At 40.1% G+C, this 26,141-nt stretch overlaps 2 protein-coding genes across 10 annotated transcripts in view; one reads left to right on the top strand and one right to left on the bottom strand.

Annotated features, from left to right (window-relative positions):
* Positions 1 to 8,906: 8,906 nt before the first annotated feature.
* The window catches only part of COL1A2 (collagen type I alpha 2 chain), a 36,065-nt gene continuing 18,830 nt past the window's right edge, over positions 8,907 to 26,141 (top strand). The window contains exons 1-23 of the mRNA XM_077856892.1: positions 8,907 to 9,331; positions 11,855 to 11,865; positions 12,450 to 12,464; positions 13,107 to 13,142; positions 14,293 to 14,385; positions 15,665 to 15,718; positions 18,648 to 18,692; positions 18,798 to 18,851; positions 18,944 to 18,997; positions 19,312 to 19,365; positions 19,782 to 19,835; positions 20,332 to 20,385; positions 21,951 to 21,995; positions 22,288 to 22,341; positions 22,437 to 22,481; positions 22,848 to 22,901; positions 23,610 to 23,708; positions 23,855 to 23,899; positions 24,006 to 24,104; positions 24,512 to 24,565; positions 24,729 to 24,836; positions 25,206 to 25,259; positions 25,365 to 25,463. Coding sequence (XP_077713018.1) covers positions 9,262 to 9,331; positions 11,855 to 11,865; positions 12,450 to 12,464; positions 13,107 to 13,142; positions 14,293 to 14,385; positions 15,665 to 15,718; positions 18,648 to 18,692; positions 18,798 to 18,851; positions 18,944 to 18,997; positions 19,312 to 19,365; positions 19,782 to 19,835; positions 20,332 to 20,385; positions 21,951 to 21,995; positions 22,288 to 22,341; positions 22,437 to 22,481; positions 22,848 to 22,901; positions 23,610 to 23,708; positions 23,855 to 23,899; positions 24,006 to 24,104; positions 24,512 to 24,565; positions 24,729 to 24,836; positions 25,206 to 25,259; positions 25,365 to 25,463 — 1,350 coding nt within the window. The 5' untranslated portion in view covers positions 8,907 to 9,261. The remainder of the gene's footprint in view (positions 9,332 to 11,854; positions 11,866 to 12,449; positions 12,465 to 13,106; positions 13,143 to 14,292; positions 14,386 to 15,664; positions 15,719 to 18,647; positions 18,693 to 18,797; positions 18,852 to 18,943; positions 18,998 to 19,311; positions 19,366 to 19,781; positions 19,836 to 20,331; positions 20,386 to 21,950; positions 21,996 to 22,287; positions 22,342 to 22,436; positions 22,482 to 22,847; positions 22,902 to 23,609; positions 23,709 to 23,854; positions 23,900 to 24,005; positions 24,105 to 24,511; positions 24,566 to 24,728; positions 24,837 to 25,205; positions 25,260 to 25,364; positions 25,464 to 26,141) is intronic.
* The window catches only part of LOC144288899 (uncharacterized), a 94,620-nt gene continuing 77,576 nt past the window's right edge, over positions 9,098 to 26,141 (bottom strand). For 3 of the 9 annotated variants that reach the window (XR_013356916.1, XR_013356921.1, XR_013356925.1), the window contains 3 exons: positions 19,925 to 20,039; positions 18,343 to 18,423; positions 9,098 to 13,506 (listed from right to left, as the gene is read on the bottom strand). The gene's annotated coding sequence lies outside the window, so the exon portion shown is untranslated. Of the gene's footprint in view, positions 13,507 to 13,794; positions 17,163 to 18,342; positions 18,424 to 19,924; positions 20,040 to 26,141 lie in introns of those variants that run through there. The other 6 variants (XR_013356923.1, XR_013356920.1, XR_013356919.1 and 3 more) reach the window with 6 other exon arrangements.

Raw genomic sequence — 26,141 nt, 5'->3', positions numbered from 1 at the left:
TGGGCTGTAGCTATAAGAAGTCCAGACAAAAGGAACAATGCCACAGCGTCAAATCCAAACTTGACAGAAAATGTTAGAACTGGAGATTCTTAATCTCATCTTCTACCACGACAGGGTGGATTTCCAGAGTCTGGGTAGGATTGGGTCTGAACATGTACATAAGTGGCCACAATTGTAAAACCAGGACCCTGTCAGGAAACCCAGCTGGGACTCACAAGCAGGAACAATGACGTCTGCGATTGTTTTAGTCTAGCATGTTGCACATTCTGGAGTTCTGAATAGGAAGATTTGTTCACTCATGTACTCTCTTGGGTGCTTCAGAAGGAAAGTCCATTTTTTAAAGCTCTGGAGTGCCATTCTAATTCAAGTATCAAAACATGACATGGGAACCATAGGGAATAGAAGCATATGCCTGTGATATCAATATAGAAATAAAATGTTTCAAAACATCATCTGGGCCTTTGGGGAGGGGCATTGTTCAGAATGAGTCATGAATTTGCAGTAAACCATGATCTTTCTTGCCTCACCTGAACTAATTACCCAGGGAATTACACCCAGGACCACAGAGTGGTGGATTCCAAGGTACTATAACAGGGAGAAGTTAATTGGTCCACAGAGGGACTATGGCTACAGCCCAGACATAATTAGCTACAAGTTCCAACCATGAGGCCAACCACACTCAGCTTTCCTCAAGCATTCACACATACCCTTCCTCACACATTTTTCCTCTATATATGCTATTTATCCAAATAAACTTAAATCGAATTTGGATCAATAAAACAGGATTAAAGCAGTCTTCCTTTGATGTTACAAATACTATAAATAAAAAATAATTAATAGCCTTTCAGAATGTTCAGCTACCCATTCCCTTGAACCAAGAAGAATTAAGAAAAGAAGCAGCAAGTCAACAGATACATTGGAAAGAGAGTAAAAATAGATATGAAGGGGGCTTTCTGGAATGAAGGAGAATAGAGAAGAGGAGATAACATTTTCTTAACTGGACTTTCCCACTTTGCTATCTTGTCATGTTTACTTCTATCTTCCATGATGCAAGCTATAGATCTAATTCAGGTTTAAGCATAACAGTCACATTCCTCAATACTAAATCACCTGACAGCTGTTAGAACACAGACTATTGCTAACCCATGTCCAGAGTTATTTAGTAGGTGTGGGATGGGGCACGTGATTCATATCTCTAGCAAGTTCTAGGGTGATGCTAATATCCAAGGACAATACTTTGAGAAAGATCTGGAGAAAACCTTGAACTTTGTTGAGCCTCATTTTATCCTCTCTAAAATAATAACTAATCTTCAGATTATTGTAAAGGCCAAATACTGCAAAATATTCCAGGCAAATGCTAGTTGTTATTTTAATTTAAAGGAAAAAAATCAAGAGACTGGGACTTAGGAAACTCTCCCCCTGCCCCAGTCACAGGTCTGTAACAAGGTATCTGGTCATATAACCTCTCTAGGCACGTTACCTCATTTATAAAATATATTAATTCAGGTATCTAAAATTTATTGAATACCTGATGTGTGCTTCACACTGGCCAGACATTAAAAATATGATAGAAAACAAATCCTGATTCTACACATTTAGAATTATTATTATATTTTGGATGATACCTCAATTGTCTTTCAACCCTAACATTTTGTGACTTTAAAATTAGTAAAATTAGCTTTTTCCTGTTTTTCAATCACTTTGTTTTTCAATAATTGGACTTGAAATATTTATGAGACACCGAGGAAAAATTAGGGGCTATTATTGGGTGAGTAGGCTAAAACACATTCACGTATTATTGAAGTAAATTTCATGTGTTCACTGCCATTCTTACCTATCAATAAAAAGAAAAATTTAAGTGTGTGGGTCAGATGGTAAATCAACAATGAAGAAAATAACCACAACTGACATTTAGTTCCATATTCCCCAGTGCTGTCATGCCAAATCAGTCTTCATTAACTGAGTAAATATTTGTTGAGCATCTATTATCTAATAGGTGTTATGATAGGATAAAGGGTTGAAAGTGTGAATAAAATAGGCATTGTTGTGGCTATTAATGACCTCACATCTAAGTGAGGTCAGTCAATGGAGAATTAACTCATTTCACTAATGAATCAACTGTCATTGTGAGAGCTACTAGATATTAGAAGTACAAGGCATTAGAAAATGTGCAACGGGAAGATGCTCAACATCACTCATCATCAGAGAAATGCAAATCAGAACCACAATGAGATATCACCTCACACCTATCAGAATGGCTAAAATCAAAAACACAAGAAACAACAGGTGTTGGCAAAGATGTGGAGGAAAAGGAACTCTCGTGAATTCTTGGTGGGAAGGCAAACTGGCGCAGCCACTCTGGAAAATGGTATGGAGGTTCCTCAAGAGGTTAACAAGAGAATTACCATATGACCCAGTAGTTTCACTAAAGAATATGAAAGTACTAATTCGAAAAGATATATGCACTCATACAGTTATTGAAGCACTATTAATAATGCCTAAATTATGGAAGCAGCCCAAAGGTCCATTGATATAGATCCATGGATAAAGAAGATGTGGTATGTGTGTACACACACACATATACACACACACTGGAATACATTAAAAAAAAAGAATGAAATTTTGGCATTTGCAACAACATGGGTGGATCTAGAGTATAATGCTGAGTGAAATAAGTCAGGGCAGAGAAAGACAAATACATATATAGAATTTAAGAAGCAAAACAAGTAAACAAAGTGGGGGAAAAAGACAAACCAAACCAAGATTCTTAACTATAGACAACAAATTGATGGATACCAGAGGTGAGGTGGACAGGGGATGGGTGAAATAGGTGAAAGGGATTAAGAGACATTTATTGTAATGAGCACTGAGTAATGTATAAAATTGTTGAATCTCTATATGCACACCTGAAACTAAATAACACCATATGTTAACTACATGGAATTAAAAACAAAATGAAACGAAAATGTACAACGGAGACTTAACTCATTCTAGGGTATCTGAGAAGCCTTAGACCAGTCACTTCACTTCTCTAAGTCTCAGGTTTTTCACTTGTAAAATTGGGAATAATAAAACATGTCTCCCCCCACCCCCAAGATTTAGATAATGACTATTGGAGGTTTGAGACAATTTATGTCAAATTCCTAGCATAGTACTTAGCACACAATATAATAGGTAGTTATGATGGCTCATTAACGAACAGAAAGATTATCCATGCAAATAAAGAATTCCAAAGGTCAGGATCGAATTTGAAACTCTAAAGAGTTCATCAGTAATACCGTTAACTTAATTCGCTGGTTATTTTTAAAAGATGAAATATAAATTATATGAATTCTAAATACGGCAACATATATAATTCTTTTAACTTTTTTCTTTATGCAATGTAGGAACCAAAGAGAATGTATCTTGATTCAACTTAATGGGTAAATCAATCAGTTACCAACACCAAGAATCTTTCTTGCAACTGAAGTAAAAGTCTCTTTATTTCTTCCAGCTACTTGAAATGAATTAAAAAATATGACTCTGGAAACCAAGCCAACCAAAGTTCTAATAAGCCGGAGTGGACTTTTGGAATGCATCAGCATTCTGGTACTCTTCAATTTAAGGATAGATTTGGAACTAGTTGAAGAAATGTAATCAGCATCTTCTCAAAGAAAGAGGTGAACTTAATTGAAAGTTGAAATTTTTGTGCCCTAATATATTCCTCTGGAATTATTGGGCTTAGAATAAGTAGCCAATAACAAGATACCACAAAACAAATATATTCATACAATCTATACTTGAGAATACTCAGAGTCCTGTGGAAGTCAGAAGGTGATTGTTTATTTCATATTTCTAAACTTGAAAAACGGGGCACTGAATCCCAGATTAAGCTGGGATTCATAAACTATGAGATAAATTGACTGTCTACACATTTTAAGAAGTCCTGAAGAAAAAATGGTCATTCATTATCAAATAAAAAAAATCTACAAGTACTTGATTGCTCCTTGCTTCAATGTTAAAAAGCAAATGAGGAGGTATATAATGTAGGACAACTGAAGGAGAAGAGCATTTCAATGGAAGTCTTTAGAATGAAGTTCCTAAGAACGCCTGGGTGGTGGGTGCAGTGGTTGAGTGTCTGCCTTTGGCTCAGGTCATGATTCTGGGGTCCTGGAATTGAGTCTACCATCGGGCTCCTAAAGAGAGCCTGCTTCTCCCTTTGCCTATGTCTCTGCCTCTCTCTGTGTGTCTCTCATGAATAAATAAATCTTAAAAAAAAAAAGAAAGAAAGAATGAGGTTTGTGTTAAGATTAAATATCTGCTTCATAAAGTCCCTAACATATATAATTCTCTTCCATATGAATCCTAACATCATCCATAAACTATACCCCAGCTTTCTCCTTACTTCTGTTATACTCCAATTTAACTTCAATTCTACCCCAGATGTGTCTGTTACCTCACTCTTCCATCTTCTCATAGCTTGATTCCATTCCATTGAAACCAGCTCATCAAGATCACAGGTGACCTCTGGGTTGCTAATTGATGTAGTCTGTTTAGCCTTTACTTGATCTCTCAGAAACACATGAAACTTCAGCACACCAAAAAATTATATTCTCCTCCCCTAAACAACCTGTTCCCTTGCCTTCTGTGGTGGAGATGCTACGGTTTTCCCCTATCCCATGTGGCTATTCCTTCTAAGTCACCAGGATGCATTTTCCTCTTCTGTCTATTGCTTACATGCTGAGCCCCTTCAGAGTTTTGTCCTGGGTTCTTCCTATTGTCCACTTCCACACACACACAGGATTTCATCCTGTCTACCATGACATCAGTAATCTAATGTCTTTGACTCCTTTGTCCATATGTACATATGACTATGTAGTTGATCTTTTTTATTTTAAGATTTTATTTATTTATTCATGAGAGACACAGAGAGAGGGAGACAAGACACAGGCAGAGGGAGAAGCAGGCTCCGTACAGGGAGCCCAATGTGGGACTCGATCCCAGGACTCCAGGATCACGCCTTGAGCCAAAGGCAGATGCTTAACCGCTGAGCCACCCAGGCGTCCCTGTAGTTAATCTTCTAATGAACACATCCTCTTGGGTGGTCCACAATCACCCAACACTGAACAAGCTCAGATTTGGCTTCTTCATCCTCTCCTCCCTCACCTCAATCAAGTCTTCCCCTCAGATGTTTCCCACCTCAATGTACTATGCCTCCAGGCAGTCAGTTGCTAAAGCTAGAACTGGTGACTGTTCCTCCAGTCTTCCCTCTCCCTTGCTTCCCCCAACCAAACATCAGACTACTTCCAACTCTAAGGGCACTACCTTGGTCCCAACCACCATTGTTTTCTGGCAGAATTACTGCTGCAGCCTCCTAACTAGCTCCTCTGCAGCTGACACCATCTTTTTAGATGCACTTTCATTACATAATTTCTCTGCTTAAACTTATCTAAACACTTTCTGTAGCACAGTTTAGAAAACACAAACACCAAAATACAGTTTAAAGATGCTTTTTCTTTTTTGATCTAGTTCCTGCTAAATCCACCAATCTCATCTCTAGCTTCTTCCTCTATTCTTTCCCTCTCTCTCCCCACCCCGACTCCATAATCCTACCCTGCCGAAATGCTTCCATTCCTCAGAACTGCCACATTTTCTAATGCCTCTGTACCTGGATCTCTCCCCCATCTCTTCTAAGTTTTATTCATATTTAAGGCTTGAGCTTGCTATATTCTCCAGGAAGCCCTCTTTGACTCTACCTAGAGAGTCTAGATTAGGTGTCCATCTTAAATCCTCTCATAAACACAAAAGCATCCTGTTCTCCCCCCATGGCAGTACTCTCCACGCTCTTCTCTATCCTCCAACAGACTATCAGCCTCCTTAGGGCAATGACCATGACATTCTGTTTCACAGCTATAAACTTTTATAGTGCCTGGTACAACACTAAATATTACATGAATGAACATATATTTAAATGATTAGCAGGAACTGAATAACCCAACTGATTGGATGTAGGGCAGGAATCTCCATGCCTTCCAAACAGATATCACAGAGAGAAGTCAGTCCTCAAATCATGTTAGCTACTACCTTAATTATTTCCTAATACCTTGTCAGCAATTGTTTGACAAACAACTCAACTCAAACTCAAACTCGAATGAGATAGGATAGTATTGGGGGCTTTCCAGAGTGGATCCTCCACAAATGTTTGAAAGGAGACCTTAGTCAGATGCTTACTCTGATCAAAGAAAAGAAAGGAATCAATGTGTAAGACAACATGGCTTTATCAGGCTGTTCACATCCCTTTATCAGGCAGACAGACACTCATGTCATACTTTAAGGTGTGGCCCAGTTTGAAAACTGTGGGCTGTAGGGAGCTGAGGAGCCCATCTGTTTTGCAGCACAGAATACTTTAGGAGTGGGAACCCAGGTGATAACGGTCAAGCAGCAGAAGGCTGATCTCTGCCTCCTTTCCTCCACCCCACACCCCAGGTCTCCCTCATCCACTCCTTCACTCTTTTCTCCCCCTACTCAGTCCCCAGCCACCAGCCCAGGCGCCAGGCACCCCCACACTCACACACCACGGCAGCCATCACCAGGGCTGTCCTTTAGGGTTTGGGTCAGCTCTCTTCCCAGCCCCACCCCTGTTGACACAACAAGCTTCTCTCTGTTTGTGGCACAAAACATTTTACAGAGATCTGACTGTAAACACTATCTTCCCCAATGAGTGATGAGTGATGAGTACAAGTCAAAATAATGTATTAAAATGGCTGGGACTGCAATCAGTGTTACGCTTAAAAAAGAATTCTCCTTCAGTTTTCACCATCTTCATTGTTCTGTCTAGTTCCAGGGCCTCCTACCAATCGCTGACGACTGCCTGCTTCAAACCCTGCCACATCAGCAGGGAAGTTGCCGGGGCAGCATTTGGTATTTGCATCAGTTTCCAGGAATGTGTTTCAAGTTATCAGTTTACTCTGCAGAGATGTTTTTCCTTTAAGTTTATAAATGTGTGCTTGAGCTGATATTTCTCTAGTTTTCAAAAACTAGCTGAGCATTTTTTATGCTAAGAAAGAATTTATAGTTGCATTTCCACAAAATGTTCTCCGATTTAAACTATCAGATTTGACCGCGGCTTCCTCCTTGTAAACATCCTCCTAGAACTGACCAGATACCCTTTCAAATTCCTTCCCTCCACGTTACTTCAAAACGTCTTTCCACATTATCTCCCAAGTCAGTACCCTTAATTAGAATAAAAGAGGGGTTTATTATATGAGTTTTGTTTGTTTCCTTTTATTTCCATTAACCTGTTTTAAGTTTAGAGGAAGCAACCAGTTTAAGAATATTCAGTCCCTTTGGTTTATAGTAGCTGCTGATGGAGTTAACTTAGAAATTCTTCCTTAAAGCACAGCCAAAAAAAAAAAAATCAAGGAAGAGATAGGGGAAAGAAAGAAAGAAGAAGAAAAAGCAAGGAACTGCAGCCCACTCACTTCTGTTTGGCACAGCAGGAATTGACCCAAAGATGCCCCTTTTGCGTTGACTTCTGGGAGCCCCTGGCATTCTGAGTAGCACCTGACTGCCTTATTGGGGGTGCAGAACGAGCAGAGGTGCAGCCCCAGCCCTATGGGCCCGGAATGACATCTCAGGAGAGTTGGGGAAAGGGCGGTCCACTGAAGTTGACTGCACCCAGTATTTCACAATTCTCAGGACCTCTCAAGGAGTCCTTTCAACCTCAATCCCTCAGGGTCAAGGTCCCAGCTCCTCCTCTCCCTGGTGGGGAGCAGAGAATGGGATGAGCCCTAAAGAGGAGAAGGAAGTTGGGTGTTCAGGAGAGAGTAAATATATACATTGATGAGGGCGCTGCTTGGGTAGTTACCGGAGAAGACACCCCATCTCAGAATGGAATTGGAAGCCCCTCTAGATGGGCTAGGCACTTCCCCCAAGGTGTAGAGAGGAGACCCCCATGGAAGTCAAGAAGGTGCTCGGGCGTTGCCCGTAAGAGGGGAGAGATCACTGAATGCACACGGAGGTCCAGAGGCATTGGGGGCACCCCCTGGAAAGTTATCTGATGAGTCCAGGCTCAACACGGAGCTGGTAAATCCAGACAAGGCATCCGTGGAGAAGAGGAGGTGGAGAGTGGAAACCTGTAGGGGAGAGGACGGATTCTCCCCTGCAGCCTCAGAAAGGGGAGACCCCCCCACCCCCACCCCCACCCCCGTTAAGAGAGGCGTCCAGGTCGTCAACTGCAGTCATTTCGCAGGGCCAGATAATCTCCAAAGCCTCTGCGAGGAGACTCGGCCTCGGGAGCCATCGACTTTGCCTGATGGCTGGGTCTGGTCTACTGTGCACAAAGCACATCCTCCCCGCCCCCGCCCCCGCCCCCTGCTCAGTGCCACGCTACCCCTCGGGGCTCCCCCCTCCTCTCCCACGGTGCGGTCCTCCGGCTCCCACCCGACCCTGCGCACACAGAACCCCCCTCTCACCCTCTCCCGGAGCCAGAAGAGAGAGAGAGCGTTACTGCTGAAAAAGTGGGCGCACACACGCCCTAAAGCTGGAGAAAAGCTGGGCGCGGGCGGGGGCGGGGGAGGGGGAGGGGGAGGGCGGCCTCCGGCTGCGCCACGCTGTCGAGCCCCCGCTCCCTCCTCCCCGCTTCCTCTGCGCCCCGGCGCCCTGCCCCCGGCGGGTGGCCCGCAGGGCACAAGGTGAGGCCGGGCTGGACAGCTCCCGCTTTGATCTCCGGGCTCCGGTCCCCTCCGCCGCTGCCCGGCTGCCCCGGGATCTGCACAGGCTGCCCACGTCGGTGTCTGCAGAGCGCTCCGACGTGTCCAAAAGTGTTTCCAAACTTGGAAAGGGCGGGGAAGGGCGGGGGGATGGGGAGGGCGGAGGTATGCAGACTGCGAGTCAGACTTTCCCCTTGAAAGCCTCAAAAGTGTCCACGTCCTCAAAAAGAATGGAACCAATTTAAGAAGCCAGCCCCGTGGCCACGTCCCTCCCCCCTTCGCTCCCTCCTCTGCGCCCCCGCAGTCTCCTCCCAGCTGTGGCTGCCCGGGCCCCCAGCCCCAGCCTTACGATTGGTGGAGGCGCTTTTGGAGGCACCCTCGGGCCAGGGAAACTTTGGCCGTATAAATAGGGCAGATCCGGGCTTTATTATTTTAGCACCAAGGCGGCAGGAGGGTTCAGCTAAGTTGGAGGTACTGGCCACGACTGCATGCCTGCGCCCGCCAGGTGATACCTCCGCCGGTGACCCAGGGGCTCTGCGACACAAGGAGTCTGCATGTCTAAGTGGTAGACATGCTCAGCTTTGTGGATACGCGGACTTTGTTGCTGCTTGCAGTAACTTCGTGCCTAGCAACATGCCAATGTAAGTGCCTTCGGCTTGTTTGGGGCAGACGGGGGAGAAAGGTTAGATGGGTGGGCACCCTGGTCTGAAAAAAAGGAAACCTAAAGTAAACCCTACGGGCAGCTTGGAGGGAAGGCTCCCTGGCATGTAGAGAAACGCAGGCATGGCTGAGAAACGTGGAAATTATTTGAGAAATGAAAACATAAAAGGCTCAACCCTCGCCAAAAGTCAGGGAACTTTTCTCTCACTCAAGTGAGTCTTAATTTGATCTGGAACCTCTGATTAGGGAAGCTCAAAGAGAGCAGAACGTCTTTTTCCTAAGGATGAGGTATTAGCAACTAGCAGGCCCTTGACTGCACTGATGCCCACCTTGTAAAACTCGAGGCCTGCTTTAGAAAGCCCTTGAATTTAGAAATGAAGAACTCACCCCCTGAGGGCTTTTCTCTTCCAGGCGGTTTAAGGCTCGCCTGGAGGACGATGATGACTCTGAGGCGCCCTCTGGAGGGAGGACAATGAAAGCACAGGGGACCAGGCCTTACGCTAATGGAATCCCCATGAGAGACTCTACAGGTTTACACAGAGGTGACCTGCACTTCTGATTGAAGGCATTCCCTCCCAGTGTCCAGGACACACTGGGAGGGAAAATGATGTTACTTGGAATGGATACATTCTGAAGAGTAGAATTAGCTTCTTAATTTATCTGGCCCTGGAAATGGAAACATTCTTTAATTAATATCTCTTCTGCCTTCTGTTGAGCCTGAGAGTCACCTCTTTATCATGTGCTCAATGACAATCAGACATTCTCAACACAGCAAGTTGGAAAATATCAACACGGATCTGAAGCTCAAGAGACCGGGGTTTTCCAATGACTTTGCCACTAATTTACCACGTGACCTGGGGCAAGTCCAACTGAGCCTTTTCTAAAATGCGGAATGCGGATTAGATGGACTCCGAGGCCACTTCCAGCCATAGGTTTTATGACTAGGCCTGTCAAGATAGAATGAAGAAAATCAGTCAGTTTTTGAAAATGGCTGCCTAATTACCAAAGATACCAACTTGATAGGGGATGAGGGGTGTCTGGCCACACCCAACACTCCAAAAAGTTTGCTCCGCCCACATGCCACGGTGTCTACCATTGCATCATTGTTGATGCATTTGTGTGTGTGTGTTTTCTCCCTTTGTCCACTTTTAGTATGCACACTGTGGATATTAAGGAATAATTGTGTAGAGCAAATTCACATCCCCAATTTTGTTTTTTATGAGATCTGGGGATAGGGGGAAAAATTGGTTCCTAAAGGAAAGATGAAAACAGACCTAGGGAAGTCTGAAGATACAAAAGGCAACTCACCTTCTGACCAACAGCCAACTGCAATCTGGAATAAAACTTACTAAACACACATTTCTTCAAAATGGCTCAGTCTGAGTAATTAAAAGGCAAATTTCCAAAATCATAAGGACTTCCGTTAATCAAGTCTGGGCATAATTATTCTTCCTACTGATGGACACAATGAAGTAAACATATCATTTTCCTAATTTAAAAGTAATTCTCAAAAATTGCCCTTAAATATCAGTGCTGGATGTGGTCCACCCTCCTGAATTGTGACTATTGCAACAGATGTTCTCACTCCAAATGACACACTTCTTGGCCACCTAATTAAAGCAATTTTTAGGGGTGATTCATCTTGTTGCCAGCTTGGCCACCCTTATATCCTGTGTTAACCTATAATTTTTATACCGTAGGAGAGGAATTCAGTCTTTAAGGACTTAAAGCAATTATGGCAAAGGGGGGGATATTACTTGAGTGTGCTTTTCCCATTAATTCTCAACATCTTTAATCCACAGTTTTTCCATTTATACTGGGCAATTCCTTCTCAGGGACAAAAGTGATACATATTGGTAGGATGACCTTACCTAATTTAAGTGAACCAATTTAAAGCAAAATTTCAGATGTCCAAATGGCCCCATTTTCATAGTAACTAATTTGCAAATCAGACCTTTTGAAAAAGGACATTAAGAAAGGTATAAGCTAAAAAAAAAAAAAAAAAAGAAAAGAAAGGTATAAACCGAATGAACTACTACATAACTTTTATTAAAAAAAAGTCTAAGTAACATAGTTCCCTAAGTTTTCCCTTTTTGGATTTTTAAGTATCAAAAACTATCTGAACTATAAATTATTTCCTCATCAATGTACTGATCTTACTCACATTCAGCGATCCACCTATGCAGTTAACCAACTTAATTACTACGCATTAGAAATATCCTTCAGACACATTAATATTTTACAGTGTTTATAAAATAGTAAATAATTAACAATTTAATTCAAAATATATTTACATACTAATATTGCAAACAAATCACCCTGCTGATCCCTGCCATACTTTTGACCTGCATAATTTCCAAGTCATTAGAATATTCTTAATAAAAAATATACTTGATCCTTTAATTAGGTAAGCCAATTTTATAGACTATCTATTTGTTAATCACTGCTATAGATCAGTGCAATGATACTAATAATTATTTCTCTCTTTTCTCTTTCCTTTACAGCTTTACAGGAGGTGAGTAAAATTATCTTCAGAATTTGTTTTTTTTTATACTGGGATAGCTTTGGCCACACTAATGCCTTCTCTGGGGAAGAAAGAGGAGGCTACACTCGTGTTAAACAACCCGGATTCCCGAGAAAATCATCATGAGTTATGGTAGTCAAACTTTGCTGGCTGTCTAGAAAGTACCCACCCCAATTTCCAAAGTGGGCGGTGCTACTGGATAAGACCACCCTCACAAGAACACTCATAAGAAACAGAATGAATAATCCTGTGGAAGTTTGGGTTTTAAGCATCTGCTACTACAAAGCAGGAGACTTCACAGAACTAGAAAATCTTGTTACTCTCTTGGAATCATTTGCAAGAGTATTAGGAACAAATTCTTAGCTCATGAATTGAATTTGAGGCATAATTACAGATAAGTATACATTTTGGTTCTGAACCTATTTAATTTATTGGTAAAATTTTAAATTATACTTTGAAATACTGAAATAATAGGATGCACAACACCGTGTAGATATGTTTGTATACTACACAGAAATGGGAGCCATTTAAAAAGTATATAATTTTCTTCATAATTATTTCTTGTTCTTTTCTAGGCAACTGCAAGAAAGGTAAGAGTCCAATACTTTTCCATAATATCTGAAATGATCAGAAATAACTTCTAATTTAACTGAATTTATAGTAGACTACAGAAAGAAAATACTTTGTCAAGATTTTGCCCACATGGATATGCATTAGCTAAACCATAAAATAAAGTAGCTTTGATGTCTAAGAAAACCAAGCTTTATTATCTTCCAGCATTATCTCTAATTACACTTATATTATACAAACTGGTGATTTACATACTAAAGAAAAAAAGACTTGTTTTAATTCTGGAGATGGAATGAGTATTATGTTAATTATAGGTAGTAAATTAAAGTTTATTTTAAAGGGCTTTGGCTATATAAATATGCTGTTAACGACGTAACAAAAAAGGTAATTTTATCCACATAAATCATATTTCTAAAAATAGTTATAATATTGGCCTGATGACTGGTGACTGCAGCCTCTGGTCCTCCAGTTTAAAGACATCACATGTAATTATAATAAAACAATATACTTTTTTGTTGTTGTATTATGCCATTTTTGCAGCTACTATCTCATGATATTGTGTTTAGATCAGTCTTAGCGACTAATTATTATCAAGAATGCTTGCTCATTCACTGGTAATTGCTTAGATATTTATTACTGTGCTGTTTGTGTCTTCTTCATAGGGCCCAACTGGAGATAGAGGACCACGTGGAGAAAGGGTGTGTAATTTTTGAACTGTAAAAAGGTTTTGGACCATATTTAAACACTACATGTTAGAAACTACAGAAAACTGACAGTTTATGAGTTCTATGTATCCAGATATTTGCACCACTTTTTAAGCAGATAATGCCCTAAGGAAGAGGTGAATGAGTATTATTATATGTAATCAATAGTTTTTTACATCAAGATTATCTTATTAGAAAGCAAAGTTATTAAAAGCAGCCATATTCTTTGCATGGCCTTTCTTTGTTTTCAGCTGACCTGTCCAACTTACGCATAATGGAAATGTATCTGCCTACCGCCACAATCCTCTCTTTGCACATGTTGTTTTGTTTGCTCTTCAAGTAAGATCTCTTACATAGCCTGGGAATAGTAGCGAAACAGTAGTCAACAATGTTTCTTTCTAAATTCATAAATGTGCAAGTTAGGTTTACAGCTTATCCATGGTATTCTTAGATCTTCCTGCTATGCATATTTGGCATGTATAACTACATTATGTGACACTTTTGCCAATGTATAAATACCTATACCTTATATCTGTTGAGAAGTGCAGACTAAAATGTATTCCAATCAATCTATTAGAGGTAGCATCATGTCAGTAAATTACTTTAACAACATAAATAGCGTTAATGGTAGGAAATCTGCAGGATCTTCTACCTTGTGATAAAGTAACTTTATTAATTATCATACCAATTAATCTACCATTCATACATTATATACCAAAATAGCTGAAAAAGTTCATCAGTCTGAAACTGACAATCAAAATACATAGTACATCACTCACTGTGCACTGTTTTCCTTATGAAGTTTATAGAATTATAAATTGTAGCTATAATTTCCATCCTTTATTTGGATACTGGAGCTCCATTATGAATTAATATTCAAAGACTAAGGTATCCCTCTTTCAGAGGAACTCATCTGTCTTGTGTCTTCTTTGTATATCAGACACTAAACCCCCTTCTAAAAGAGACCCATGTCATAAGTGAAGTTCAATTAGTGATAAATAACGGCATATTAAATTTACTTACCTCTTGAACTTTGAAAGGTCTGAACAACTGACCTTACCACATGTATCCTTAGGTCTCCTTTTTTATGTATAGGTTCCTATGGGATCTGTCTAACCATGATAATTCGCTTTTTACAAAACAGGGTCCACCAGGACCACCAGGCAGAGATGGTGACGATGGTATCCCAGGCCCTCCTGGTCCACCTGGTCCTCCTGGCCCCCCTGGTCTTGGCGGGGTAAGGTGTCCTAAGTATTGCTAACTTGTAGCTAACTTCAGTTTCTTCTACCTCTATTGGAGGAAGGATCATTGTGGAACTTATTTTCAGTAGTTAAGGTAGAGTCTGCTATTTGGATATTGGTACATTTTATTTCATTTCTTTGGTTTCTTCATTCAAGATTTTCCTTTGCCTGTTCTCTTTCTGAGCCCTTGTCAATTACAGGACTGGTCTCTGTGTTCACTGAAGGTAGCTGCAGCCCTCACAACTATTATTTAATTTGGGGATTTAATATCTTTCATCAGTAGGGTACAAATAAGAGGTGTTGCATTATTAAAGAGTTTGATTAGATTGAATTATAACTGAAATCCCTGATCTTCAGCAATTTCACAAACATCCCACTCTTTTTATTCTCCTTGGCTTGAAGTCTGCTGAACCAACATTCAAAGTAGTTTTAGGTTTAATTTGCTTGAAACTAATTTGAGAAAAGTACATTTCCCTTTTTCATTAATATCTTCTTTTAGCTTTATGTCTTTAACAATGGTATGAGTGCCAAATGGCCTCACTGCAGGAAGGAAAACATATTTGCTTAATTGGTTAGCACTATGAATCAGAAGCCTGATTCTAATACCCAACTGTATGCCAGTAAAATAAGACCTTTCTCCCCCAAAAGATCTTATTATGATTGCTTATCTACTGAGTGCATTAAAAAGCACCTTCTTTAATAGATCTACCACTATAAGAGAGATCTTTAACAGTAAAGTTATTACTGTGAACTATTTTTTAAAAGTTTAATCTTCCAAGGGGCATTTTAATTTAATTTTCCTCTAAACTTCAAAACTCTTTACATCCTTTTTGAAACTCCAGCAAGAAAAAGGTCTCCCAGTCACTTTTGCGTCGTTCTGAAGGAGCCAGGCAACAGGTGGAAATGCAAAGGTGACCTCTTGGTCTCTGCTTAATTTATCAGGGATCTCCAGGGACTTAAAGTATAGAAAGCTCCCCTTTCTCAGTGTAGAGGTAGAAGGTAGGGAGAGGGGAGCAGTGATTGGCAGGGCAGGAAAGAGTTTGAAAAATAAGGTAGAGAAGCTTCCCACTTCAAACCAGATGTGGACTAAATTTTAAACCTATATTTTCTCCTGACTTTTTAGGAACTTAGCTCAATATGGAATTATAAACTAAAAAATATATAAAAATATCTCTCCCTTTTAAACAACAACATAAAAATCTTTACAAGTAGGATGAGAAAGTGAACTACAGAGCTAGTAATTTTAATATATATAATGTATTTTCTCCCCTCTAGAACTTTGCAGCCCAGTATGATGGAAAAGGAGTTGGCCTTGGCCCTGGACCAATGGTATGCTTATTTCTTTTTAATTATGACCAAAAAATGACTGAATAGATAATTTGTTTCTATGTTAAAAATTTCACTTTGCCATTTCCTTAGCTATCTAGGTTAACTAACTCAATACTTAGATCACATAAAAGCAGTAACTCCTTTTGTATTCAAATCTGTAATAATTTAAGCCTAGATCTAGGGGTTGAATTTTCTGTACAATCATGTTTCCAGTGTGTAAATAATCGCTGGACATAGTAACCATAATTTAAATATATCAATTGAATTCAAGAGTGATCACTCTGATTAATTTTTTTATACTCTTTAACACTGCTCACAATTTTAAGCTTAGAGACATGAAGCTATTAAGTCCCATAATCTTTCTGGAAAGAAGCAACAAGTTCTAGTCCAGCCTATTTTTTTTAAGATTGTATTTACTCACTCACTCACTTACTTACTTACTTACTTACTTACTTACTTACTTTATTTATTTATTTTGGAGATGGCGGGGAGAGGGAGAGGGACAAGCAGACTCTGCACTGAGCACAGAGCCCGAGTGGGGCTCCATCCCAGGACCTTGAGATCACGACCTGAGCTTAAACCAAGAATCAGGAGGCTTGAGACTGAGCCACTCAGGAGCCCCAGCCCATTTGTTCTATAGCTAGAGTTTTAGATTTAACAGGGCCATGGAGGTGGTTAATGGCAAAACATGGACTAACCTCCAGGCAGGATGTCTGATATTCAACGATACCCTGTGTCACATATCTAGCACTTGAATAAAACTTCAATTTATTCAACAAATATTTATCTGTACTTTGCATAGTATAGTGCAAACTATACAATGCATCAGGGATGTAGCACTGAATATGATAAAATCTCACCCTCCCTGAAAGAGTTAACAATACTGGAAATGTTTCCTTTAATACCTTTTGATAAAAATTCCCTTTTTAGTCTATTAATTATAAGTGCATACAGAAAAGAGTATAATTTAGCATCATATCACTCAGCACAAATAGTTAGCAATATATACCATAATTTGAGTAACATCTAGAAAAGTTCCCTAGATGATGATGATGATGATGATGATGGTCTATCTTTAAAAAGTGAGCCTTCCAACAAGCATTAGTGAGATGTGTTAGGGGAAAAAAAAGCACATGAGCATGCAAAATATACTAGCATGCATAAAAGGGAAAAATTGCTGGAACTAAAAATATTAAGTTGGTTAAACACTACAATTTAAAGTTAACATGGTCTCTCAAGTATAAATTTTACCTGGACAATGCATTCAGTTCTCTATCTTCAAAAGAAGATGTTCGGCTGGACCTAATGGTCCGCAATAAGCTAATACACTATAAGGGCAAGATAATATTTTCTGTAAATTAAAACTCTCACTTGAGAAGTAATGTGCCTTTAATTGATGATTTCCAATTTCCTGATTTTTCCTGGTAATTTAAAACATCCATATCTGAAATGAAGAAGTAGAGATTTTCTTTGGCTTTGTTTATATTGGATATTTGAAATTAGCCATTTCAGCTAATGCCGAACATTAGTCAGCTTTAAAGCAGTACCTATGCCTCAAGAAGAAGCTAAAGGGAAAAAAGTAAAATACTAATAAAATAGCCTACATAAGCCCAGAAAATTAATATGGATTTCAGATTCCCCTGACTTTGGAACATTCTCTGGGGGGCATAAAACAGTGTTTTACTTTTAAATATCAGTGAAATATAATTTAAGCTTGCACATCCACACACAGTCACAGACATATGTAATCAACAGATATGTGGCTCACAAATAAGAAAGATAGGCAGCAATAAAGTATTAAAATAATTTTCCATGTTGGAAAATCAATAACTATAAAACCCCACAGGGTTCTTCTCTGAATTAATGAGTAATCATCGTCCGTCTCACAGCCTCCACAAAATAAACTACACTTTATGTAAATGAAATTGTTGCAAATATGCGGAAAAATGAATGAATATAATTAAAAATTCATGGTGTCAAAGAAAATTATTTTTAATATATACCTAAAAAAATTATTTTGATTGAAAAGTGACAGTTTCTTTTAATGTGGAAGCAATTTCTAAAACCAAACAAATAATTCTTATAATTAAGATGATGTGCTTTTTAATAAAATCCATATTATTTCACTCTAGGCATTAATACATTGGGGCAGACTTGCCTGCAGAGTCCCCGTGGTTGATGTGTCATGAACAAATTACCCTAGACTTGCCAATGCAATATTTTCAGCTTGAAGGAACTGGCCCCTACAGGAGAGCTTGCACAGGCACTGATTACCACAAAGAGGAGTCAAGAATGTGGATTTAGCTCTCAAGCTAGCAACACTATCTCACTCCACTTGTATGTGACAGAATGGAGAACAAAAGAAAGAACAATCTGCTATTGTTGTGGGCCACATTTTCAGTAATGATATTAGAACCTTCCTGGAGGATGTTTTAATATTTTATTTTTCCTTCACCCCTAACTTTTGTCTAACATTTTCATGAGTCCCCAACGGCCTTAAAAGAGACTATTAGGTTATTTAACAAACCTCCCTCTAATCATTAAGAACTTTTGATCCTTTTCAATTCATGCTTGTGGCGATAAAAATACCAATCTCTTAGCCAAATATAACATGGGGAGATGACCTGTGATCGAGGGCATCCAAATGGAAATGCTTCACCAACTGCATGAAAGGGACCTGTGGCCATCCATCCAATTGTGTTCTGCTGATTTGGGTTAGGAGAAAAGGTGAAAGCAAAGACAGAGAAAGAGTGGAGGAAATGTCAGTCCTTAAGAGCCTCCTGGGAGAAACAAAAACTAAGAAAAAAAAACAGGATAATTCTTATCCATCTATCACAAAATGTCTGTGGCACTGCTCTGCTAATCCTATCTAACTCAAACCAAAGCCATGATAACTCATCAGTGCTCACTATACTTGTCTTTTTTATAGGGTTTGATGGGACCTAGAGGTCCACCTGGTGCATCTGGCGCTCCTGTAAGTATTAGAAGCTTGTAATCTCTCTTATGTAAAAAAAAAAAAAAAGAAAAAAAAAACAGAATTAAAGAAAGGTGTGGAGTATGACATACTGTTTTCTTTTAGGGCCCTCAAGGTTTCCAAGGACCTGCTGGTGAGCCTGGTGAACCTGGTCAAACTGTGAGTACATTTTTGCCCTTTATGGTAAATTTCTTCTTCAAGAAGTTTATTAATATAATCTTAATGAAATGACTGGTCTCCTATCTTCTTAGGGTCCAGCGGGTGCTCGTGGTCCACCTGGGCCTCCTGGCAAGGCTGGTGAGGATGTAAGTATTTACTTATAAGCATTTCCAAAATGCCATTTAAACACTCCTGCCTCAACAAGAATTTCTGGATTCAAATGAAGTATTCTGCCAAAAGCTGAATGTGCCTGACATAACTCTCCCCATATGGAAAATGTTATTTTAATGAAATTTCAATTTGTTTTGTATTTAAGGAAATTCGTTGTTAATTAAATATATATTTGGACCCATATCTTTATTGAATGCCTTTTTCCTATATTTTAAAAACCAAGATGTTCTGACTTCCAGCTGATGGCTTAGCAAGAAAAAGCTTACCCTATGATGCTTTCATGTTTTAGGGTCACCCTGGAAAACCTGGACGACCCGGTGAGAGAGGAGTTGTTGGACCACAGGTAAGCTTTCTATCCCAGTGGATCCAGTCCAGGTATCAGAGGCATCTTGCATGCAAGATGGTTGGTAAAACCGGGATGGGTCTAAATGACCACCTAGATGTTTGACCACCTGTACCCCTCAATGAAGGCATCTGACAAGTCAAGGAAGCTAGTAAGAATGCATACAGTTTTCATTAATGCAAGGGATGTCATCTTAATGACAGCAAGCACACTGTAAACTAAATCGTGTTTTGTACAAATGCCATAGTATCGGTTACTCAAATTAGAGCAAGTTAATTTGCTGCTCTGTGCTTTAAAATATCCTAGTCTTTGATTCCAAGCTCGAACTTCAGTGAGAAGAAATGAAAGGGAAGAAATCATTGTATTCTGATTTAGAAGGAAAACATCATTTGTCTTCTTCTGTGTTTCTTTTTAAGGGTGCTCGTGGTTTCCCTGGGACTCCTGGACTTCCTGGCTTCAAGGGCATTAGGGTGAGCACATTCTTTACCCAGAAGAGAGGAAATGTTGATTATTTTTAGGAAAAGCGTCAACTATATTTAAACTCCCGTGTGACACATACTTGCTTCCAAAATCCTGGAATTCGCCAGAGTGAAGAGAGAAAGTTCACATGGCTGAAAAGTCCAGTGGGGTGTGCTTTTCTTAGTATGTTCGTAGCTTTCAAGAATTGAGGATCCCTATGGAGAAAATTGTATAAAAGGCATATGACTTAAGAGGTACTTATAACCATCTGAAGATCGTAAAATTATTAAAGAGAGAAATGATGTAAGAGAGCACCTAGTTCTCGTTCCTTCCCTTTCAAATGCAGGGAGGTTTAGTGACTTAACTGGGGCAATGGAGCAAGTTTGCTGGGTGCCAGACCCTCCAGTGCACTGAAGCGGTGCATGCACGATTCACTCAGGAGGTTGGGATTTGACCAAGCACGATAATGGTGGAATGGCATTTTAAGAATAAGAATTTGCATTTCAGGGACACAATGGTCTGGATGGATTGAAGGGACAGCCCGGTGCTCCAGGCGTGAAGGTAAATACTAAATCAGAAGTATTATCTTTAAAACAATTGACTGGTAATTCCCCATGATGGTCAGAAAGTGTATATTCTTAATGAAGACTACTCTTATTTCTAAGAGTATCTTATTTCCTCTTCAATATTTCAGAGCCTCCAATGGTGAGGATATGGAATTCTGTGACAAAAGGCCAATTATTAATACTGTTTATTTAATTCAATATCTATTAAACAGTTGAGATAAAAATAATGTCGATAGTTTCTTCCTTCATTTCCTATCCTACAATTTCAACCAATCTCTGCAGCCAAAATAAAAGTAAATAAACATATAATCAGATATTAGAACGCTATGTTATTTTAAACTGTAAATTCTCCTTTGCCACGCACTAATTAGATAGGTACATTCATGTCACAATACACTTTTCAACCTCTTTCCTGTGATTTATCTGTGCACACTCAAAAAAATTTTAATTAGGTAATTAAAGTCTCAGAAGTGTGTTATCTCTTGGCTAGGCTCTTCTCTGACAGCGTTTTCAACTATAAAATGTTCTCTCTCCTATTAAGGAGATAATGTGATATTAAAGTGAATACCAACGTAATTACAAATTAATGAGTAACGAATACTAGCGGGACCAGAAATGAACATGAATATGGAGAATCTGTTCTAACTTTCCAGCTGCCACACAAATGGATAAGGTCAAACTCATTCTCCCTAGAGCCTAATGTAATAGCTCAGACTACTAGTCCCAGCATCATAAAATGTTAGAGCCGAAAGGAGCTTTGGAGACCCCCTCATTTTGCAGATGAGGGAAACTGAGACTCAGAGAGAATGAGTGACTTGCCCAAAGTCCCACATCTAGCAGTTAGAGGAGCGCATAGGCTAGAATCCCTGACTTTCAAAGAACAGACTTGGTGTTTATTCCCCAAGAACATACTTCACATGGAATTCTAGAAATGAAGGGTTCCTAAAGGATCTCTCAAATCTATTTCTTCCAGATCTTGATCAGATTACTGAGAAGCAAAGTTCCTTTACATGTGCTATTTTATTTAATTACTGCCACCCCTCACCCGCCACCACCATGGTTTTTACTCAAGATAAGGATATAGCTTGGAAATAAATAAGACAGCTCTGAAAAATATTATGAAGCTTTAAATTTCCATGCATTTTAACAAAAATGAAAATACCAAGTGTTAAAAAATAAGTTTAAAGAGAGTAAATATGGTTCTATTGAAAGCAATTCATCCTCTGCCATCTCTTTCTATGATATCATTCCTAACATATAAGCCTCGTCGAAATGATATCCCAAATCGAAGGGGAAATATTAGAGCTGGGGTACATAATCCTCAAGTGACCACATCTCCCTCGTACTGTGATTTTTGGTACTATCCATATAAAAACTCATATTTTAGAAATTTAAAATTTTATGTGATTGGCATAATTGAGAAACAGTCTATATGTGTAAGAAATATTATGAAATATAAATGGTCCAAATTAAAGTAATAGGATAAAAATGACCCAATCAGAAAAAAAAAATAATCAATACCTGTAATGAACAAAAACTCAATGCTTCTTTTCCATGTAGGGTGAACCTGGTGCCCCTGGTGAAAATGGAACGCCAGGTCAAACAGTAAGTATCGATTACTTGATTGTAAATCCAAACGTGTACACTCTTTGCAAGCTAGAACTTCTTTAATGTTTTTGCTAATTACCATCTCCCTCGGCATTGTATTCTTTGATATTTTTCTAATAACTTTCTGCATACTTAATTGAAATCCATTACCTTTTAGTTGGAATTAGAACAAGACCTATTTATTTCTAGTGGATTCTTGCACATGTTGGAAATTGGACAAAGCAAATGATGCCTGTGACATTTTTAAAATTAGCGTTCTGGATTTCATTGAAAATATTTCTGCTTCTAGGGAGCCCGTGGGCTTCCTGGTGAGAGAGGACGTGTCGGTGCCCCTGGTCCAGCTGTGAGTGCTTCCATTTTTGTCCCTTATCCTTTTAAAAATTCTAGTAACTACTACTTGACTTTCCTCTTGACTTTGTCTCCTTATTTTCTTCATAGGGTGCCCGTGGAAGTGATGGAAGTGTGGGTCCTGTGGGTCCTGCTGTAAGTTTTGACACCAAAGAATTTGGAAGAGGTTAAGAGTGTGGGATGGGAACTCTCTTCTTTATTAATTTATAAGACAACACCATTTTGGATACCTTACCAAATGTTCCATGAGGTCTCTCAAAGGCTCTGTTTATAAGTACTTGTATCCCTAGTGCTTTTCATTGATACATAACATAAAATCTACCTCGCCCTGGATATCTTGAACGTCTTCCCTTTGGTATTAATGACAACAGACCAGCTGTCAGTTTTCTCTTTGCCAATATCAGATAAGATTGGGCCCCTCCAAGCCGCTTCAATCTTCAGGTCTTGTGTTGTTAATTTGCTGGGAGGAAATATCTTAACCACATTCTACTTTGATTTCAGGGTCCTATCGGGTCTGCTGGCCCTCCAGGCTTCCCAGGTGCTCCTGGCCCCAAGGTAAACACACTGCCCACCATTCTCACTTCTTATTGTGATGTGAAAGATAGGCACTGTGCTTGTAGATAGATAATTACAGAACAGGAAACTTAATTAGTCCCCCTTTCAAAATAGTTATAGAATGACCCGTTTTCTCACTCCAAGCTTGAAATAGAGCGAATCTCTGTACTTGAGCCCCTGAGCATAGAAACCAAAGCCAACAAGGACATTTGTTTTCTGGGACCCCTCTGGGATATACTCCCAAAGTAGTGAGGACTGGCTAGCTGAGAACCAGAGTCTCTGCCGCAGAGGGACAGAGACAGGTGACGATGCTAGCCAAGAGGGCAGAACGAGGCCAGGAAAGTAAGAACCCGAATCCAAATCTGTGGTGTGCCAAACCAGATGAGGGAAATAATTACAGTTCCGAACAAAGCTCATGAATCCTGGTGTCATCAAAATGGAGATAGGCTGGGATCCCTCGGTGGCTCAGCGGTTTAGCGCCTGCCTTTGGCCCAGGGCGCGATCCTGGAGACCCGGGATCGAATCCCACGTCGGGCTCCCGGTGCATGGAGCCTGCTTCTCCCTCTGCCTGTGTCTCTGCCTCTCTCTCTCTCTCTGTGACTATCATAAATAAATAAAAAAATCAAAAAAAAAAAGTTAAAAAAAAAAAATGGAGATAGGCTGCTTCATTATTTGCACACTAATGCCTCAGTGCCTTCCCTCCGTTAGGGTGAAATCGGACCTGTTGGTAACCCCGGTCCTGCTGGTCCCGCGGGTCCCCGTGGTGAAGTGGGTCTTCCAGGTGTTTCCGGCCCCGTTGGACCCCCTGTAAGTAGCCACTGTCATTAACCTCTTGGAGTGGAAGCAGGCAAAAAAAAAAAAAAAAAAAAAAAAAAAAAAATGAAGGTGTGGGTCAAAGAAGAACAGAAATACCCTTGCCAACAGAGAGCCTTCTCCTTTCTTTTTCCTCACAGGGTAACCCTGGAGCCAACGGCCTGACTGGTGCTAAGGGTGCTGCTGTGAGTATACAGCTCTCCTGTGCTGCTCGGCGTTCAAGGCACTCTCACAGGCCCCGCCTCCTCTGCCAGTCACCTCGTGACAGACCACGCTGCGTTTTCTTCACAGGGCCTGCCCGGTGTCGCTGGGGCTCCTGGCCTCCCTGGACCCCGTGGGATTCCTGGTCCTGTTGGCGCCGCTGGTGCTACTGGTGCCAGAGGACTTGTTGTAAGTGGTCATGGCTGCAGCTTTCATCTCCCTTCAATGCCAACTCTGCCATCATTTGTCACCATCTACACTTCCTTCTTGTGGTCTTATCATTCTTTTGGGGTTTTCCTTGGCATTTTTAGTTTGTATCTCTTCTACAAGAGCATGTACATGTATGTCTGTTCACACACATACCCCTCCTGCTATCCTAGAACATTACCCAAAGGTCAGTGAGGTACATTTCTATACCACTCTTGTCCCTCCAACTAAGCCAGTCCCCTGTAAGCTGTTTAAATATGAACCTGGGCACATTTCTTACAGAACTTGAACTTTTCTTTATCTTGATCCATAACTATTCCAAGATGTTTGTCGTGAGAGGGTTGTGACAAATGTTTGTCATTTGACCACTGTTTTGTATCGAACCCTAGGGTGAGCCTGGGCCAGCTGGTTCCAAAGGAGAAAGTGGCAACAAGGGTGAGCCTGTAAGTAGTTCTCTAATCACAATTTTATGGATTTATTACCTTTTTAATCCAAAAAGTCATACTTCTACTTAAAAAAAAAAAAGTGATTCCTTTTTCTCTGGCTGCATATGACATGAAAATGATGTTTCCTGTTCGCTCCTCTTTTGCCTTTTTCATTAAACAGGGCTCTGCTGGTGCCCAAGGTCCTCCTGGTCCCAGTGGTGAAGAAGGAAAGAGAGGCCCCAATGGTGAAGCTGGATCTGCTGGGCCCTCTGGACCTCCTGGGCTGAGAGTAGGTTCCAAATGCTCTTGACACCCAGACACACCAGAGGGGTCTGATGACACTCTTTCATTGGGAATTGGTCAGAATTACTGAAAACGTTTTCTAGACGAAGGGAGCATCTGCTTTCCATCTGCCTTATTAAATCAGTGACTCTCAATTTGGTCTGGAAATAATGTTGACCTATTTTTGTAGAATGCCTCCTCCACACATTCCTTTGGGGTTTGGGTGAAGTTTTCTTTTCTGGCTTGGTTTTTTATTTGTATCTCTCCCTTAAGGGTATCAAGATTCTTTGCATGCAAGCCATGTTTCAATAAATGCTGCCCTATTGGATCTAAGGGTTTTTTCCCAATTCTTTCTGTTTCACGCACTTTCTTACAGGGAAGTCCTGGTTCTCGTGGTCTTCCTGGAGCTGATGGCCGAGCTGGTGTCATGGTAAGCTTTCCATTATTCATTCCCGGGGAAGGAAGGAATTTGACACTTCTTTTTGTGGGTGTGTCGTTCGCTTCAGCGCCTTCCGCTCTCCCTTCTGTTTACTAGGGTCCTCCCGGCCCTCGGGGTGCCACCGGCCCTGCTGGTGTCCGCGGTCCCAATGGAGATTCTGGTCGCCCTGGAGAGCCTGGCCTCATGGGACCCCGAGTAAGTTTCTGATTGATTCTGAGCAAGTCACACCTGGCACCATTTCCTGTTTTGAAGGGATGATTAATATCTGAAGACAATAGAAAAATCATCCAAAGTAAATCTGTTAGGAGATTTGCTGATGATTGCCTTTTTAATTTAACTTTATCAAAGCCCAGAGATATTTTTACAAATTTGGTTAGTTCATAAATTTCTTATTTATTTCTTGATCCAATGGCTGTGAGGTTTTTGGAAAAATAGATTTATTTTAATATATCCAAATTAGGTGGGTTCTCCTATCAGCATGAATCTTTTATCTCAATTTGTGAGTTTTATATAAGGTGTCCATGAAACGTATTAGGACTATACATTATCAGTGTATTAGATTCATAAGTGAAATCATTTTTCTAGCAATCACAAAGTGCTATAATGTATTCAGCATCACACTAGCCATGGAGAAATGACCTTTAGATTCGTAGACACTCTAATCCATAGCAATAGAGTGATTTTTTTTTGCTTCCATTATCTCTTATGGATGAATATCATCTGTAATTGTACCATAAACAAGTAATAAAGACACCAAATATAGCAATAAAAAATCCCCTTTGAAAATTGCTTACTAAAAGTATTTGTTTTTCTATTATGAGGTAAATAACTTGATACATTTTGCCCATATAGTATGTTGCTTCACAGTTTCTT

The sequence above is a fragment of the Canis aureus genome, chromosome 18 (assembly GCF_053574225.1).
Source record: "Canis aureus isolate CA01 chromosome 18, VMU_Caureus_v.1.0, whole genome shotgun sequence".
Taxonomy (NCBI): domain Eukaryota; kingdom Metazoa; phylum Chordata; class Mammalia; order Carnivora; family Canidae; genus Canis; species Canis aureus.
The sequence above is the reverse complement of the archived record's forward strand: the minus strand, read 5'-3'. Positions and strand labels throughout refer to the sequence as shown.